Source organism: Pleurodeles waltl, chromosome 1_1, assembly GCF_031143425.1.
Source record: "Pleurodeles waltl isolate 20211129_DDA chromosome 1_1, aPleWal1.hap1.20221129, whole genome shotgun sequence".
Lineage (NCBI taxonomy): Eukaryota > Metazoa > Chordata > Amphibia > Caudata > Salamandridae > Pleurodeles > Pleurodeles waltl.
In genome coordinates this window covers 427029429-427049333 of record NC_090436.1, presented here as the reverse complement: position 1 = coordinate 427049333, position 19905 = coordinate 427029429, and the positions used below count along the sequence as shown (strand labels likewise).

Genomic DNA, 19905 nt, shown 5'->3' with positions numbered 1-19905 from the left:
GTTACCATGGCGGCGGGCTCATGGAACTTGTAGTTTTTTGTTCATGTTTTGTTTGACTTTGAACTTGCTGTTTAATAAAAAGTGAAGAAAGATCTGCATAATCCTCGCCTCCGGTCCTGTGATAGAATTGCTTTGAAGCTGAGCCCAAGGTAAGGGGCTTATTAATGACTGTGAACCTAAATTCACAGAGCGTGCAAGAAATATTAATTCCTCATACAATGAATCGGGGATAGTGGGACTTTGTTCTAATTAAAGAGATTTTCCGACTTGGAAATTCCACCATCATGTGATCAAATCTGTGGACAAGGGAGAAATTTCATAAGAGCAAATCTACAATTAATGGGAGTTCTAGGGCGAATTAACCAATAAAAACTCATAAGTACACTGTTTGATGCATAGTTTCCACTCTCAAAATACTTGTGAATTTACTCTTGGCACGAGCAGAAGGAAAGGTATTTCCCTCTAGAGAAAAGAAAAGCTTTTTAAGTGCCACGATGCTTAATTATCACATTCTCACATGTTACATGAGGAAATGTACACTTATTATATTACGGTATGTGGAAATAGTTACATGTGTGAGTACTTCTGAGAACCTGTGACAGGGGCATCTTTTGTGAAGTATTCCTGAAATTCTTTGAAATTCACCAAAACGTCAGAAATAAGCTTAAAATGTAAAAAAAGTAAATTTTGGACTTTTTAAATAGTTCAGTCGATCAAACAGAGTTATGATGGGTTAATACCACACACTGGTTACTTGCATCTCTGCTTTGGCTTTCTCCTGATTCTTTAAACTGAAAGATCTTTGCAGAATGCTTCCTCTTCTCGCAGCTGCTGGCTAAAGATCAACAGTTATGACCTTGTCTGACTCCAGATTGAAATGTATACATTCTATGCGTTTGGCTTTTTTGGCTGCTCTGTTAGCTATGTTCAGTGAGTCTAACACATCACTGCCAAACTGTGAGTTTCAATTGGCAGCCTCTTTGTTGGTGGCCTTCCACTGGCTTCCAGTTTCTTTATGTGTGGTCTTTGATGTCTTTGGACTTACCCATCAGAGCATGTGTGGCAGAAACCTTGTGTTGTTAAAGGATTAAAGGCCACATGTACATAGCTTTTTGTTGATTCTGTGAATCGGCCTGTTTGCGGCCAACAAACAGTATTTCCCTATGTACAAATCCCTATTTTGTGAGTCAGTATGCAGTTACCAACTCGCAAAACAGAGTTTGCGAGTCGCTATTAGGAAGGGGTATTCCGTGGGCATCCCTTCCTAATTGTGACTCACTGGGGGGTTTATGATTGATTTGTGACCATGAATGCAGTTGCAAAACAATCATAGAAACCATGGCCAACTCTGAAAAAAATGAAAAGAAAACTTAATTTTTCTTTTTGAAATGCATCCCGTTTTCGTTTAAAGAAAACAGGCTGCATTTAAAAAAAAAAAAGCTTTATTGAAAAGCAGTCACAGACATGGTGGTCTGCTGAGCCCAGCAGACCGCCATTCCTGTGAGTGCGGCCAATTCCAATGGGGTCACAAATTGCAACCTACCTCATGAATGCATTAGGTCATTTGTGACCCCACTGGGAATCGCAAACAGTGTACTTAACAAGTTTGTACATTTTATTTTTGACTGGCAATTTGCGATTCCCAAATAGATCGGAAATTGGGAGTCGCAAAAGAAAAGGTCGTACATTTGGCCCTAAATCCTCTACCTATAATCTGAAAGTCAGGGACATTTTGAAGTTTTAAGAATTAGAAAACAACAAATGAGAGGTTGTTTCACCTCTGGCCTGGGCGCCCCGCCAGTGATTGGCTAGCATCCGTGGCAGCAAGCCATCTGAGCATTACTAAGTATCCAACAAACTTGGGTCTTTTTATCCTGTTTGTCTTATTTGCTTTGGGGCCACTACTATAAGCACATGAGCTGTGCCAAGAAACGTCATGCAGTGTGTGTTTGGTTTCGAATTACTACACCCAACCTATGTTCAGCCCACTGCATTGGAAAGTAGCCTTTCATCAGGTCATAGCCCTAAGGCATGGGCCAGTGCTCATGAATATCATATGCTACGCGACTGATCAAAGTAGTTACACAGAGCAGCATTACATGTGCACTTCAGTAGACTATATCCTCAGCTCACCTACCTTTCAGGTCACCATTCAGGTAAGTATGCTACCAGATGAACTGGTCAAAATAACATTATCAAAGGCGGAATAAAGCAAATAAAGTAAAACAAATATGAATGGTAAGTCATCCAGTTCAGTCAAGCATGTACAAAAACAACAAAAGCTTTTGCAGCTGCCATTGCTAGACAGCCATTGCTAAACAAGCCTCTTCGGTTCACTGAGCAAACCTTTAGTCAACTCAGCAAAGAGTGCCTCTTCTCACGATCTAGTCCATCGAGCATATGAGCACAAAGTCCGTGTATACAGTAACTAATCTCAACTTTTCAACTTAAATTATTCTTTAAAACTCTCCTTAATGTTTCCAGCAGGAAGCAGTAAACGTTTGTCAGGTAGTGATGGAGCAGGCGAACAACACGGTGGACAACTTGTCTGTGAATTTATTTTCCGTCACTCCGTATCCGCCTGGAAGAACGGACATCCAGGTGTCGGACGGAGATAAAGCTGGCGCGACATTACTGTTTTCGGGGGTCTTTTTAGGACTGGTTGGTATTACCTTCACGGTGATGGGATGGATCAAGTACGAAGGCATCGCACACTTCGAATGGACTCAGCTGCTTGGGCCAATTCTGCTGTCTGTCGGAGTGACGTTTGCTTTGATTGCTGTGTGCAAATTTAAGATGCTGACGTGCAAATCCTGCAAACAGAACGACGACAGGGCATCAGAGGGAGAGCAGGCACCCAGCGGGCAATCGTTTGTGTTTACAGGAATAAACCAGCCTATTACTTTTCATGGTGCCACGGTGGTGCAGTACATCCCTCCTCCTCATGCAGCCCAAGATGGCATGGCAGTGAGCCCCGCCTGTTTGCGGCCCGTGCGCAGCTCGCCCAGAAGTGTGGTTTCCACCAGGGTTCCTTCAGCCACTACCACTGGTCCTCCTCAGTACTATAGCATCTTCCCTTTGGATAATCCAGCCTTTATTGAAGAAGAGGCCCATTCTGCATGGCCGGTACCAGGCGATGCACAAGAGAGGTATGCTATGGCAGCTATGAAGTTCCAGTTTGGCTGCAGGCCATGAAATATATTCTTAGCATTGCCGGGTAAGGCAATATACCCTTATATAGACTATATTGGATAAAAAGGTCAGACAGGAGTGGAAAAGACAAGCATTAGAGCTCTATTTGAACCATGTGTGTTTTTGTAGGGAGCATTTTTTTTTTGAGAATGAGATCCTTGGGTACAATTATGAGCAGGGTGAAGCAGCAATACAGTGATCTGAATATTATTAGGCCTCATTTTTTCAAATTTGACTTCTATTCTCTTCGATTATTCATGCAAAGTAAAGCATTCAACTCATTGCTGAACCAGTGTATTGTCGTATATTGTGGCAGAGCTTTAGAGCTACTATGGTCATTGCTACCGAGGGCATCTAGCCTATGTCCCGCAAGAAGGGGGTGAGCCGAGAAGCAGGATTCCTTGGTGGCATATATTGCTGCAGTTGAGCTCTTTCTTTACACATTACTGCAATCCTGCTGTTTATTGTACACTGATGGAGTCGAGCTGTTTCTTTCACATTACTGCACTCAACCTGTTTCTTTACACATTGCTACAATTTAACTGTTTCTATAAACATTGCTGCAGTTGAGCTGTTTCCTTACATATTGCTGTAGTTTAACTGTTTCTTAACACATTGCTGAGGTTGAGCTGTTTCTGTAAACATTGCTGCAGTTGAGCTGTTTCTTTAAACATTGCTGCAGTTGGATTGTTTCTTTGTGAAATGCTGCAGTTAAGCTGTTCCTTTAAACATTGCTGCAGTTGAGCTGTTTCTTTACATATTCCTGCAGTTGAGCTGTTTCTTTCAACATTGCTGTAGTCGAGCTGTTTCTGTACACATTACTGAGGTTGCGCTGTTTCTGTATTCATTGTTGCAGTTGAGTTGTTTCTTTCAACATTGCTGTAGTTGAGCTGTTTCTTTTTACACTGCTGCAGTCCGGCTGTTACTTTACACATTGCTGCGGTTGAAATGTTTGTTTTTATCTTGCCTGGTCGTAAAACTTCAATTGTGTTGTGAGTCTTTGGGGATGGCTGACTGGGGTGCAAAAAGACACTGGGTAGTCGTGTGAGCCCTTGTTGGCGGGTGAAGAAGTGAAGAGCACAGTTTTAAAGGTGCTGCCGGATTTGAAGCTCTCCTCTGTCTCAAGCCAAGCCCGAGTGTGCTTGGCTTTTGCGGGTGAAGTGGACTGGGGACAATTTGTCAGTGTTTGTTTGTGAATCATCAATGAAATATCTCACCTTTTCACATGCTTTGAACCAATGAGGCGAATTTAAGAGCCCATAGCGCCGCCTTACGGCACATTAATGTTATATTTTTTACGCTAATGTGGCCCAACAAAGCCAAGATCGGTGCACCAAATTTTACAAAGTGGGGCAATGCATGCATTGTGCCACTTTGTAACCCTTACGCTACATTATCCCTGCACCAGGCATAATGTATGCAAAGGGGGCATTCCCCCATTAGGAGGGCCAAAACAATGACACAACCAAATCTAGGGAATCATTTTTTTCTGCACTTTTAACGCCTGCTCACAGCAGGTGTTAAAAGGAGGCTCCCATTGGTTTCAATGGGTCTCTGGTTGCTTTGCAGGATTAGCGTCTTGTTGGCGCTAATCCTACAAAGCGCCGAATTTAGCATAAACAATTCTGATGCTAGTTCCCTAACTACCACCAAGGTGTGCCGTATATTAAATACGGCGCACACATGGTGGAGTTAGGGGGTGCAAAGCGGCGCAAGAACAGTGGGGCTGCACTATGTGCAGCACCACTTTTCATAAATCTGCCCCAATTTATTTTAACATTAAGGGGTTCTGTAAAGCGCTGAGTGTTGCTTTATAGTATCTCTGGTTCACCAACAGCTAAGGCATAGACACAGCATGATTGTTAGACGGTAGAATCCATTCAGGCGAGGTCCGATAGTCGTCAACACAACCTTCTTATTTACATGTTAGCAAGACGCCTGAATTTTGTTTTTGACTTCCTTTGATACTCATATCTGCTGTGCTGAGTTATTTGACGTTTATTTTTACAGGTGTATAACTTTTTTTTTTTTGGATGGTTACATGGTGAAGTTGCTATCTTTTGGGAAGCGTACCACTTTTGGTTTGTTTGTGGAATCTAAAGTTCTGAATATAAACTAAATGCCATATTTGTAGAGTTTGCCTAAGTCACTGGCATGGCCAGGTCTGTAGAAGGCGCTTTGCAAAAAGCTTTGAAAACCACTATTTGCTGGAGGAATAAATATTTTTTCCTGTCCTCTACACGCGTTGACTCGATTGTTTATGTCAATCAGTGTACTGACAGCTTGAGCACATGTGCATGCCAAGCCAGCGTTCTGAGGGGACAGAGCATCAGAAACGTTTGAAGGCATGGGCAAAGTGGGCTCTGGCCCAGGGCCCCCTGCCTTTCAGGGGACCCCACTTACAGCCAGCTCTGTCCTGCTGAGAGGCCAGCCATGATAACCTTAAATCATTTTTAAACAGATTTTTTTAAATACCGTTTTACTTTAAAATATTTTTTAATGTAGGTAAGTTAGACATTTGGCTGAAAAGTTGGATCGGCGCCATTTCCATCCATGTAATTTATGGCCATATGTATCAAAGCATTTTCCCATTGGCACAGAATGGGCAAAGCCCTTTGATACATCTGGCCCTTTGCCTTTTGTACTTTGTAACCTATGCACTGTTCTGAACTACCCTGTGTCCTAGCAACTGAAAGGGAAAAAACACATTGTCAATGCTCTGTTCTGTGTTTAATACAACTTCCCTTTAATCGCCCTGAAGTGGAGACAGTCCGTTGAATTCCTGGAAAACCCGTTTTCATTTTTAGAATTATTTATAAAGGAGGAGAGCGAACATTTGCATTGTTTCCTTGTATAATTTCAAAAAATAACTGAAGTAGCCCGTTGTATGAAGAATACAAATATTGCCTCTAGTTTAAAAAAAACTCAGTTTTTAATCTCTAACGTGATTGCTAATGGAGCACTATGCACAGAGGGAAGGTCACCGAGGAAATTAATCCACATTAACCAGAGACTATACAAAAAAATCTGGGTGACAAAAAGTCTGGGTGAGACTATAAGGGTCCCATGTTCGCTGGGCTGCAGATTTCAAGCTGCACCTCACTGATGAGGCCCATCGAGTCCAAGTAAGATTTACATATGGCTTGTTCCTGCCTGTAGAGTCAAAGAGTGCGCAAAAAAGGACTGAGAAATTGCCAGTTGCTAAGACTTTCACAAGCCCTCTACCCATCACATTATTGTTTCAGAACTTTATTTGTTCTATTTGTTCTACTATATATCCCCATGCCGTAGAACCCCAGGCCGACTGGAGGCGTGAAGGCCTGATTCAGACCCTCAGAGGTCAGAGTAATGTAATATCAAAATGGCTGCCCTTGCTGCACCATTTTAGGTTGTCGTATTTCCACTCACCTATTACGTTTTTGCTCTGAACTTGGATACCAAGCAATAACAAAGAACACATGGACATGGGACCCCTACGAGGGCTGTCTAAGCAGATACCCCTGACCACAACACCACCCCATGTACTAATGTTGTGGTACTTCAGGGCTTATGAACCTGGTAGTTCAGCTAACCTCCATTGCTGTGCTAAGCAGTTAGAAGCAGAATCATTGTCACATTAGTGCCACATTAGGGATTTCCTTCCAAAAGCAACTTACATTAGGAGAGATAGACCTTTCTCTGAAATTATTGATTTATTTCAACCTTTAAGGCATACCAGCACATTTCTCATTGCTAAATGATAATGAACCTTTCAAGAAAAGAGTGGAACAAATTGGGTCCTCTTCACAAAAGCAATAATGAGTACAGAAAGTATTATTAGGAGCAGTACTCTATAAGGCACTCCTAAATGCCTTTGTCAATTGCCTGAAACACTTAACTGCCTATTGATGAAAGTGGAAAGAATGCGCAGTTGATCTGTACTAATAGTATATGCAATTGCCTGAATATTCCCATTTTATTCCAATTTTAGACTTTCAGGCCAATTCACAAAGACATGTAAGAATAGATAAAAAGTATTATAGGAATATTATTTTACATACCTTCATATGCCTTTGTGAACATGCATTTAGATGTCATATGCAGTAATATTTGAGATGAAAGAAGAATACACTAATATTATTGCTTTTCTGTATTCCACAAGAACCTGCTTTGCTTCTTATTTCCTGATGCACATTCTCAGCTGGAAGGTTGCTATAGTGCGGCTCCAGGATCCAGTTCTTTTACCTGGTATTTAGCATCATTGAAAACTGGCTAGTTCACAGTTTGTCATATGACATATGTTAGAAATGGGGTCTTTGGTTGGTAGTCAGGTTACCCTCTGTTCAAACAAGGACCCTCACTCTAGTCAGGGTAAAAGAGAATCACCCTCAGCTAACCCCCTTGGTAGCTTGGCACGAGCAGGCAGGCTTAACTTCAGAGTGCGAGGTGTAAAGTATTTGTACCAACACACACAGTAACTCAATGAAAACAGTACAAAATGACACAACACAGGTTTAGAAAAATAGGAAATATTTATCTAAACAAAACAAGACCAAAACAACAAAAATCAAACATACACAAGTCAAGTTATTGATTAAAAAGTCAAAAGAGTCTTCATCTGATTTTAAACACAGACTTCAACAACAGGAGGCAAGCTATATTTCAACCCCTGGAGATTTCTTCACAAGAAGGAAGGCAACACAAAGTCCAGTCTTTGTCCTCTTGCACAGGCAGAAGCAGCAACTGCAGGATGGCTCCACAAAGCACAGTCTCAGGGAGGGCAGCACTCCTCCTCAGCTTTTCAGCTCTTCTCCAGGCAGAGGTTCCTCTTGATGTCTGGAAGTGATCTAAAGTCTGTGGTTTTGGGTGCCCTTCTTATACCCATTTTGCCCTTTGAAGTAGGCTTACTTCAAAGGAAAGTCTCTCTTGTTTGTGAAATCCTGCTCTGCCCAGGCCAGACCCCAGACACACACCAGGGAGTTGGAGACTGTATTGTGTGTGGGCAGACACAGCCCTTTCAGGTGTAAGGGACCACTCCTCCCCTCCCTCCTAGCACAGGTGGCTCATCAGGAAATGCAGGCTACACCCCAGATCCCTTTGTGTCACTGTCTAGAGAGAGGTGCAAACAGCCCAACTGTCAAACCGACTCAGACAGGGAATCCACAAACAGGCAGAGTCACAGAAATGGTTTAGGTAAGAAAATGGCCACTTTCTAAAAGTGGCATTTTCAAACACACAATCTTAAAACCAGCTTTACTAAAAGATGTATTTTAAAATTGTGAGCTCAGAGACCCCAAACTCCACATGTCTATCTGCTCCCAAAGGAAATCTGCGCTTTAATCATTTTTTAAAGGTAGCCCCCATGTTAACCTATGAGAGAGATAGGCCTTGCAACAGTGAAAAACAAATTTGGCAGTATTTCACTGTCAGGACATATAAAACACATTAGTATATGTCCTAACTTAAGCATACACTGCACCCTGCCCCTGGGGCTACCTAGGGCCTACCTTAGGGGTGTCTTATATGTAAGAAAAGGGAAGGTTTAGGCCTGGCACGTGAGTACACTTGCCAAGTCGAATTGGCAGTTAAAAACTGCACACTCAGACACTGCAGTGGCAGGTCTGAGACATGATTACAGGGCTACTAAAGTGGGTGGCACAATCAGTGCTGCAGGCCCACTAGTAGCATTTGATTTACAGGCCCTGGACACCTCTAGTGCATTTTACTAGGGACTTACTAGTAAATCAAATATGCCAATCATGGATAACCAATTACATACACATTTTGTACAGGAACATTTTCACTTTAGCACTGGATAGCAGTGGTAAGGTGCCCAGAGTAACAAAAAAAGCAAAAACAGAGTCCAGCACACATCAGCAACCTGGGAAACAGAGGCAAAAAGTTGAGGGAAACACACCAAGTATGATAAGTCTAACAACATATAAATGATATAAAAAACAACAAAGAGTAGTAAGGTACAGGAGGTAAAAACCCCACTGGACCCAGGATAGTTTTGTATTAGAATGATGTGCATCTGCAGTATATACCGTGAAAAGTCACATCATATAGAAGGCCAGCACAGATCCAATACAGATTTTACTGCTTACAAACAAGGAAACCCAAGAACACTCTGTTGTTGAAATATACGAGTAGTGTCCTCTAGCGTTTTAAAGAGAAACCTTCTAAAAGTTAACAAAACTGAGTGTTTTGGTCCACTTTGTTTTTGTTTATGCATAGGATATGAGCAAATAATGTGGACTGATGATTTCACCTCATGCTGCTGAATCATAAAAACCCATTGCTTAATGCAAGTCTTACCAAGCTCTATGTGTTTACAAAAAAAGCTAAGGAGTTATCACATTATGACAATTCAGAAACAACTGTGAAAAATAAACAAACTGGGGGGGTGGTCAACATGGCGGCCGGAGCGGACGTGTGATCTGAGCTCCGCTCACGGCCCACCACTAATTGGTGAAATGCTGGCATCCCTGCAGCTGTCTAAATACTAGAATCGGCTGTGCAGGGATAGTGCGAGCCTCTGGCGTTGGTCGCCGCCCGGATCGAGAATCGAGACGACTTGGAGGAGCAGTGCTGCACCGTGCCTCGCGCGAGCTCAGATGAGTGGAGAAAGGCCTTCCCCACCTGATGAGGCCCAACAGCGAAAATAACGCCGGATCCCGGAACGGCCGCATCGGACCGCGGGGAGGAAGCAAGATGGGTCCACGCCCCCCCCAATGCAGGTACGACCTCTCTCCTATGGGCCGCAACGCTCTGGTGGTGGCCCCCAAGTGCGGCGGCAGTGGAGGGGCACGCGGGGAGCAGCACTCGGGTTTTGTGCTGCGCGAGACGGCGTAACGGGGAGGAAGTGACTCGCCCCCCCAGCGTTTCCCTGCGCCCACAAACGCGGCCCCGGCGAGGAGAGGGTGGACCGCGGCGAGTGGATGAGGCGGTGCGGTGGCCCCTGGTGGAACGGGTGCGGCCCTCCCCTCGGGGACAGGCAGAGAGCTGGTGCTGCCCTTTGGGCGCGGTAGCTGGAGGGGCATGCGAGCGAAATAGCGGCTGTTACTGCAAGCCGTGAACAGCATATAGAGACAAGGAGACGGGAGAGGGCCCCTCCGGCATTTTCCTCCGCGTTGAACCGGCTCCCACGGCTACATAAGGTGACGGAGAGAGGAGAGCCAGCGTGATAAAGAAAAGGAAGGAAAGTGGGGAAAGGAAGAGGAAGGAAGGCGAGAGGAGAAAGGAAAGAGGAGATTAAATAGAAAAGCAGAGGAAGGAAGAGCAGAGGAGAAAGGAGGGGGGGGGAAACACAGAAGAGCAGGACAGAGAAAACAAGAGGGCCTCAAGAGCAAAATCCGACAAATTCCCTCAGAAATCGTCCATTACTCGCAACTACACAACGTCCCTGGCTCTCCCTAAACACTCAGTAACACTACAGTTTAACACGTAAAAGACAACACCAGAGGATGGGTACAGAACGGGAGGGAGAAGAAGGAAAGAGGAAGAAAAAAAAGGAGGAAGAGCAAAAGAGAAACAAGACAAAGCTGGAAAGAGATGGGGAGTGAGGCCCTGAGGCGAACTCAGTAGCTTTACACGACACTCAAACAAAACACAACACACGGCAAGACCCGGAAAACTGACGCCCTACCCAATAAACAACGCTACCACGACGTGTGTAAACATGGGCAAAACAAAACTTCCGAAAGCACATCCAAACGCAGAGGCTGAGACAACCCCCCAGAAGGAGAAACGGGTATCCAAAATGACGCTCTACAAAAGATGTCTGAAACCCTGGCCGCTCACTCAGCACAATTTAACAAAGTGCTGCAAGCGGTATTAGACACAAAGACCTCACTAGAAGGAAAAATAGATTCAGTGGTACTGGAAGTCAATCTCCTCTGCACTGACCAACGGAAACTGGCAGAGTCACCACCACTGAGTCAGTACTCGAAACGGCCCAACCAGCAATAGCTGAGATGAAAGCTCAAATCCAACATATGGAAAGCAACATAGCATTGCTTCAACGCAGAGCTGAGGACGCTGAGAGCCGCTCACGCAGGAATAATGTAAGGTTCCTAGGGGTCCCGGAACGAATAGAACTTCTGAACGCCGAACGCTATTTGGAGCGATGGCTCAGAGACACAGTGCTACCTCAAATCACATCACAGACACTAGTAATAGAACGCGCACACAGAGTCCCGGGTGGACCACCCCGGCTGGGCGCCCCACCCCACCCGCTGATAGCAAGGTTCTTAAATTTTAGGGACCGGGATCAAGTGCTGCAAAGCTTCCGAAACAAATGCCCTGTCCGAATGGAGAAAGCCAAGATAACATCATACCCTGACTATATGATGGAAGTCCAGCGCAAACGTGCCACTTTCACTAGAGTGAAGCAGATTCTCCGTGACAAGAATATTGCTTACTCCCTCCTGTTTCCGGCTAGACTGAGAGTAATAGATGGCGACAGGACTCTCTTCTTTCCATCAGCAGAAGACACATGGACATGGCTACACGCCAAGGGTCTGGTAGACCCAGTGACGGAGCCGGATGGACGTGGCAAATGGCTAGAACAACGCCCCAGAAGAAAGAAAAAAATCAACACCAGGGTCAAAACCAGACCATCAAAATCTCAGGCTGCAGATGCGCAGGCACAGGTCCTCAAAGTGGCAAATATATTCACATCTGCGCAATCATTGACCAGAACTGAAAATAGAGACTCGGACTCAAATTCTTCACAAGATTGCCCAAGTCCCCCTTCTTCACCACTTACGTTTGGCCCCGCTCTGACCCCACGTGCACCAGATGACATATGAAACCGCGCAGGCATGCTAAGAAAAACCAAGACACTATATAAACAAGCGACATACCAGAATAACAGGAAGCACAATTGACCCAGGGGTGATCGGGGCTGATATAAATCAATATACACAGGACAGGCTGCATCCTCCCGGAAGTGAGTACAGTAGATGATCGCCCGGGAAGACCGACACGAACGGACTAGTTTCAAAGCGCTGGAAGAAGATATAAAACTGGACGACCGAGACGTGCAGGGATACGAGATCATCCATGTGGGCCACGGACAGTTGTAAACCCAGATCCCCATTGACCACGTCCCCACACCCAGTGGGATCACCGTGTGGACCCGAAATTAAGTAACATAGAGAATGGCACTGGTTGTGCCACACTGTTTGTTTTGGTTTTTGTTAATGATAATACACCAATACACATATCCCAACCGTGGTCACGGATGGTACGCTCAGGGGGGAGGGGACTCAGGGGGAGGATGCTGAATCGACAAGGATCTATAATCACTGCAGTGAAGCCACCGAGCGAAGCAAAACGAACACTATGGCTACATATACATATAATATTTTAACTTGGAACGTTAGAGGGATGGCCAACACAAATAAATGCAATAGAATCTATAATTACCTCAAACGCCATAAAATACATATAGCAACATTGCAGGAGACACACCTCACAGCTGAAGATCTAAGTAAACTAGCTAGGAAGTGGTCAGGAAAGATATACAACACTAACATATCGACGTACACAAGAAGCGTGCTGATATGGATCGCACCCAATGTCCCCTACACAGTGGAACACACACAAATAGACAAAGACGGCAGATATGTCCATTTAAGAGGGGAACTGGACGGAAAACAATTGAGCATCACAGGCAGATATGCACCTAATATTAAGCAGACAGATTTTCTGCTGTCCACTTATGCTGCACTAACATGGGACCCACTGACACCTAGCATATGGGGGGGAGATTTCAATTGCGTACCAGATACTAACATGGATAGATCACACCCCCCACTGGAAGGCGCTCCAAGTAGAAGACAATCCCAAATGCTGCGAAATTGGATGTCAGATAGAAGACTACATGACGTATGGCGGAACTTACACCCCACGGATAGAGTGTACTCCTTTTTCTCCCCTGTACACCAACTACATACCCGTATAGATCTACAATTATACACAAGTGAACTCCCTCAATTGCTAATCAAGGCAGCCTACCTGGCTAAAACAATCTCAGACCACTTCCCCCTAATATCTACAATGCGCTGGGGCAGAACACGCATGCGCACGCCCACCTGGCGCTTACAACCATCCTTATTACGCGACCCTTTCTTTTGAGAGGAACTAGCAGAGGGCATAGACTCATATTTTAAAACAAACACAAACACGGCGTCGTCAAGAGCAATAGAGAGTGGGACAGCCATAAGGTGGTGATAAGAGGCTTGTGCATGACTACATCAGGAGGAGTCCGTAAGAAACTACATAAGGAATTGGGTGACATTGAGAGGGGGCTGAGGGAGGCGGAGAGGATAGCGGGACAGAATGGGGAGGGTGAAGGAAATATGATTGAACTGAAAAAACAATGGGCTGAAACTGATGCGCGCTTACGAAAATATGACTACCGCCACTACACAGCGCGAATACACGCCGAAGGCGACCGATCCAGTAGGCTGCTGTCCTGGCTATTAAAAGGCGTACAAAAACACTCCACCATAAATGCCATCCGAACAGAGGAAGGCAATATAGTCAACACACAGACAGAAATCAATGAGACCTTTAAACAATATTATGCAACTCTATATAAGGCAAACCCCCCCCCCGCCCGAATGACAAATAAGTGAATTCTTCCAGACACCCCAACTAACCAAGCTGACAGAAGAACAACTGACAGAACTAGGAAAAACCCATTGCACTGGATTAGATCCAGCAGGCGTTGAAACAAATGGCGCATAATAAAGCCCCAGGGGGAGATGTACTCCCAGCGGAGTACTACCAGGTTTTTGCAATGCAAATAACTACACCATATTTAGAAATGCTACAAGAAGCATTTGAAAAAGGACACCTCCCAGAATCGCAATGTGAGGCAATCATAGTGGTCCTCCACAAAAAAGGACGTGACCAACTGGATGTTCGGTCCTATAGACCATTGTCCCTATTAAACTCTGACTGTAAATTATTAGGGAAGGTGCTAGCAAACCGTCTTCTGCCATTAATGCCAAAGCTAATCCACCCGGACCAATCCGGTTTCATACCTGGCCGCAGTACACATACAAATATCAGATGCCTCTTACGACTTATACCCGAAACCCCAGATTTAGATTATACAAGGACGGCGATATCACTGGATATAGAAAAGGCATTTGACACACTGGGGTGGCCATACCTGTTGAGATCCCTAAAAAAGATGGGCTTCGGCAGTACATTTATAAGATGGATAAAAACACTATATACAGATCAGAAAGCAAGAGTGAAGACAGGCGAAATTATATCGGAGAAATTAAAAATAGGCAGAGGTACCAGACAGGGATGCCCATTGTCTTCGCTAATGTTCGCAATAGCAATTGACCCACTAGCAGCATGCCTGCGACAAGAGGCTCCAAAGTGGGGCATTCCTGATGGAGAAGCACACAAGGTTGTCTCTCTATATGCAGATGACACGCTGATATATTTGTGCAATCGCTCGGAATCCCTGCCAGATCTGTTGCACCTACTAAATCCTTTGGAGACATATCGGGCCTACAGGTAAATTGGGCAAAATCATGCCTGTTCCCGATGCAATTAATCCCAGACCCCCACAGAGAAACAATCTCCACACACAAGCCCCAGTGGTGCTATACCACTTTCAAGTACTTAGGGGTACAAATATACCATAACGAGCATGACCTCAGCGAAGGTAATCTAGATCGAACGATCAGGGCTATAAGAAGCTCAAGGCCCTTTCGGTGCTCACTCCCACTTTCACCCATGGGAAGAGTAGCAATAGCCAAAATGATTGTATTACCACGTATTTTATATTACTTCTCGGCATTACCACTTAAGCTCTCCAAGAGCTACTTCGCACCCCTAGCTAGCCTGCTGACAGACTTGACGTGGAACACAGGTCGCCACTGAGAAGCCCTAGCCAAGACTTACTTGCCACTAGAAAAAGGAGGGATGGGAGCACCCCAATTCGAATTATATTATGCAGCGGCACAAATACACTGGATCATGAACTGGGCATGTAACCCAAACGGCTCGGAAGGGCGAATAATAAAAACCCTACTGGGGCAACCGGACGCGATAAACTGGCTCATTAGCTGGGACAAACCAGCGCATAATGGCAATATCCTGCTGGAAGTGGCGGACTGGATATGGCGCTGATATGTAATGCCGACAGGGCGCAAACCACCATATTCACCCAGAATCCCACTACTAGCTACCCCAGGACTAAACAACGTAATACGACAATTTAAATTAGCAAACTGGGTAGATAAAGGCATTAACACAATTAGCAACATATTTGAAGAGGGACACTTCTTTTCATATGAAGTACTAACGGACAGGTTCAACCTAGGTAAGGGCGAATTTCTCACATACAGGGCGCTACAACAAGTGGTGCGCAATACATGGGGTAATGGCAGCAATGAACCTAACACCGCACCAGTACTTCATGACCTACTGACAGGGGCAGGCACACAAACAGATATATCCTGGATATATCGCACAATACAATCAATCAATCAATCAAAGGCATTTGTATAGCGCACTGCTCACCCGGAGGGTCTCAAGGCGCTGGGGGGGGGGGGGAAACGCTACTGCTCGAACAGCCAGGTCTTGAGTTGCTTCCTGAAGGCGAGATGGTCTTGCGTTGTCCGGAGGTGGATGGGGAGGGAGTTCCATGTCTTGGCTGCCAGGTAGGAGAAGGATCTTCCTCCGGCGGTGGCTCTGCGGATGCGGGGGACGGTGGCGAGAGCGAGGCTGGCGGAGCGGAGCTGGCGGGTGGGCTTGTGGAAGGTCAGGCGGCTGTTGAGGAACTTGGGGCCCAGGTCGTGGAGGGCCTTGTGTGCGTGGGTGAGGAGTCGGAACGTGATTCTTTTGTTGACGGGGAGCCAGTGCAGGTCTCTCAGGTGTTCGGAGATGTGGCTGTGTCGGGGGATGTCCAGGATGAGTCGTGCTGAGGCGTTCTGGATCCGTTGGAGTTTCTTCTGGAGTTTGGCGGCGGTGCCGGCGTAGAGGGCGTTCCCGTAGTCCAGTCGACTTGTGACGAGGGCCTGGGTGACCGTCTTCCTGGTCTCGGTGGGGATCCACCGGCAGATCTTTCGAAGCATGCGCAGGGTGTTGAAGCATGAAGATGAGACGGCGTTGACTTGACAGAACCACCCAGAAGAGGTCCAAACACAAGCAAAAAGCAGATGGGAGATGGCACTGCATGCACCTTTACCCGCAAACAAATGGAACACGGCACTGACAAACACAAAAGAAGTATCACGCAGTGATACACGCAATTCAATTATTTACACCAGACTTACCTTACCCCAGCCAAAATAAAACGCATGTTCCCACAATCTAACCCGGAATGCCCGAGATGCGGGACACCGGAAGCAGATTTTTTACACATGACGTGGAGTTGCCCACCGGTACATCGCATATGGCAGGAAGCAACGACACAAACAGCCACCTGGTCGAGACTACCCCTCCTCCCCTCTCCAGAGTCTTGCCTATTAGGAATACGCACACGAAAAGGGACAGATAAACAAAAACACAGAAGCGCTGACCTTGCGTTCATCCTACTTAAACACCTAATTGCTATACAGTGGAAATCGCCCAGCGCACCAAACATACACCGTTGGACACAAGAGATGCTACACTGGTCTAAAGCAGAAACACAAGTGCTACATACATTACGCAACAGTGGGGTGGAAATCAAGGGGGCAGATATATGGGACTTTATCGTAGAACAACTAGAGCAAAAAGATGATACCCGACCCCCTGAATCAGATATATGTCTAATCCAGGAGCAGACACATCTGAGCGTCGTTTACCCGTGAAGCTTAGACAACATGTAAAAAGTAGACTCATCTCTACAACTGAACTTGTGCCGCACCCCCCCCCCCCCACCAACACTGGCTCCCTTCCCCCCCTTTATATGCCCCTCCTCCCTCAATGGGCTATTTCTCCACACAACACTGGACATAAACAGGCATCACATATAAGCAATAATAACTTATCCGTGGGGTCATCTGTTATTGTTATCTATATTTGTTTTTCTTTCGGGTTTTTTTCTTCGTTGTTTTATTTTTCAATTGAATATACATTGAATGATCTCTCGACACATTATGTAAATCGCAGTGACATAACAAAGGTAACGATAAACTGCTGCAATAATGTGGGGATATACTCAGCTAAATGTAAACAATGATAAAAACTAATAAACGGATAAAAAAAACAAAAAAAAAAACTGTACAACTTTGAAAAGATAATATTATGACAAATTGCCCCATTCTAATATGACAGATTGTCCCAACATTCTAGTTTCAGAGCAGTAGCCTCTTTTTTTTTTTCACCTATGTTTCCTCATGCTTACTAGATTTTAAAATCTGCAGTTGCCGACATTTTGGGAAATGAAAAAGGGTATTTTCATCCTTTCACTTCATTCTTTTTTTAAAAGGCAGAAAATTATTTGCAGGGTGATACCATTTTTTAAATGAAAAGTATTCAGGTCAGGAATAAACAGTACTCCGGGTTTTGCATCTCACACCCCTACATCTGCCTCCCATAAGGAAACGTGTACATATGTGATCCTGATGCAAAAACCTCCCATTGTTAGTGACAAAAACTGGGAAAGGTGCAGTTTGCAACACAGTCATTAAGATAACTAATCGCTGGCATGCACTGTGATCTGCAAATCACAAGTTAAAATCCTGGCATTGTTACATTAGCAATCTACCTTTCGTCAGTAATTACCGCATCGTTAAATTGGGCAATAGCAACACCAGTGTTTATAGTGCCAGAAACAGACAGAATTATATATAAAAAAAAACTCTTGCTCTAAATTATTATGCAACTGCCTGTATTGAATGCATCTGTGTAGTTTTCCATCTCCACGCTGCGAACTGGAAGGAAGGAAGGACAGCATTTCCAAGAGAAACCTATTTTTATTCTTATCAAGCATACAATTTTCTCAAAAGGATGCACAATTTCCTGCTGTGGAGTGCTAGTGCTCCTGGGTTAGTGTGGGAGTCTTAGGGCCTCATTTTGAGTTTGGCAGACAGCAGAGACTTCACAACAAACTTTTTGGACAGAAAACCGCCATTCTGGTTTTCAGGCGGCTGGCCCAATTATGAGTTTTTCTGTGGCCCAGCAGCTGTTTCCACCCACTGGCCCAGCGGAATACTCACCACAACATTGACACCAGCTCGTAATAGAGCCGGTGACAATGTTGTGGTGCATTGGGTGTGACAGCACCTGTTGCGCTTTTCACTGCCTGTAATTTGGACAGTGAAAAGCACAATGGGGCTGTCCATGGGGGGCCCCTGCACGCCCCATGCCAAGCCCCTGGCACCCCCTTTCAGCCAGCCGCAGTAGACCCGCCATGCAAAGGCTTGCGGAAACGTGGATTGTAAGCCGGAGGACAGTGCTGCTTGCAGCGCTGCCATGATGGATTGAGACCGCTGGCAACACAAGGCCATCGGCTGGTGGCAACCTGGCGGTGATTGGTGGTCAGACTGTGGTGGCTCCACCACGGTCATAATATGGTGGTCGGACCACCCCTGTCGGTGGCCCGAGCGCAACCATGTGTCTGGCGGTCCATGGACCGCCAGACTCGTAATGAGGTCCTGAGTATTTTATTAGTTCCCCTTCAGACCTGCACATAAAACCTAAGACTTTTTAGCCAATACATTTGAAGAACTGTGGTGTAAAATATGCAGTATTGTCTCAATTTTCCAGCCTTTTCCGGTGATAGATCAACACCTGCAATGCTACCAAAGATGATTGAGTTTGCTTGCTATGCTCTTTCTCTCAGTACAACGTGGAGATGATTTGAAAATGTTTGACACGGCTGGTCTTAGTTCCCAGTTTTACTCTTAACAAGAATAAGGTAACTTATTTTACCTCTTGTGCTACTCACCAGTAAATGTATGAGTGTGATTAAGGATATAAACTGCTTAATTTGTGTTGCCGATAGAGGCTTGCCTTTCACTGAGAGTTTTCATTTGTGTCTTTCAAAAAATGTTGTCCAACATCTTTATAGTTCAGCACAGGTGATGTTATGTACACTGGCCATCTTCAGTTTCATGATTCGTTCCCAGCGGGTCACATCACAGACATATGGCCTAGATCTATGATGGCTTTAGTACACAAAAAATAGATTCACATTGTGTCATGGCTAGAATGCTATTTCCAGAGTGATTTGTTATGGTCTATGAGTCTACTTGAATTGTGAGTGCTGGAAATATCTTATGAAAACATATTCCTTTTTGTAAATGTACTGACCTTGGAATGGTGGTGGGTTAACAAAAAGTGAAAATACACACAGATAGACATGGCATTGCATCCTTATTTACACTTTAATTTAAATAATTGTGTTAGTATTATAAAATTATACAGAATACGTGTTTCAAACAACATACAGTATGCATAAAATAAACATAAAACACATATATAATTTATAATGTTAGTAAGAACTAGTAATGAAACAAGCAATTAACTGCACCAACAAAACTTCACAGGAGACAAAGGCTGAAGAGAAATAAAAATAGAAACATAAGATACGGAACAGCAGGGGTAAAAGAATTAAATAAAGGCCATATTGCATTAAAGAACAACCCTAGCAAAACGCAAGCTATTAAAGAAATTAAAAAACAGTAGCCACAAAATATCTTTCTTCATCTTTTACAGTATGTGCACTAGCAGTTCCAACTCCATTATTGTGTCAAACTCCATTCACTA

At 44.7% G+C, this 19905-nt stretch overlaps 1 protein-coding gene across 1 annotated transcript; it reads left to right on the top strand.

The window, feature by feature from the left end:
• Positions 1–2394: 2394 nt before the first annotated feature.
• On the top strand, positions 2395–3734 carry TMEM174 (transmembrane protein 174). Its single transcript, XM_069236592.1, has 2 exons — positions 2395–3109; positions 3649–3734. Exons 1-2 carry the CDS (start codon positions 2515–2517, stop codon positions 3732–3734), a joined length of 681 nt encoding a protein of 226 aa, XP_069092693.1. The 5' UTR covers positions 2395–2514.
• Positions 3735–19905: the final 16171 nt, after the last annotated feature.

Coding starts and splice junctions, on each gene's coding strand:
- TMEM174 (XM_069236592.1), top strand. CDS start 2,515: ATGGAGCAGGCGAACAACACGGTGGACAACTTGTCTGTGAATTTATTT. Junction 3,110..3,648: donor AGCCTTTATTGAAGAAGAGG/CCCATTCTGCAT, acceptor TACTGCAATCCT/GCTGTTTATTGTACACTGAT.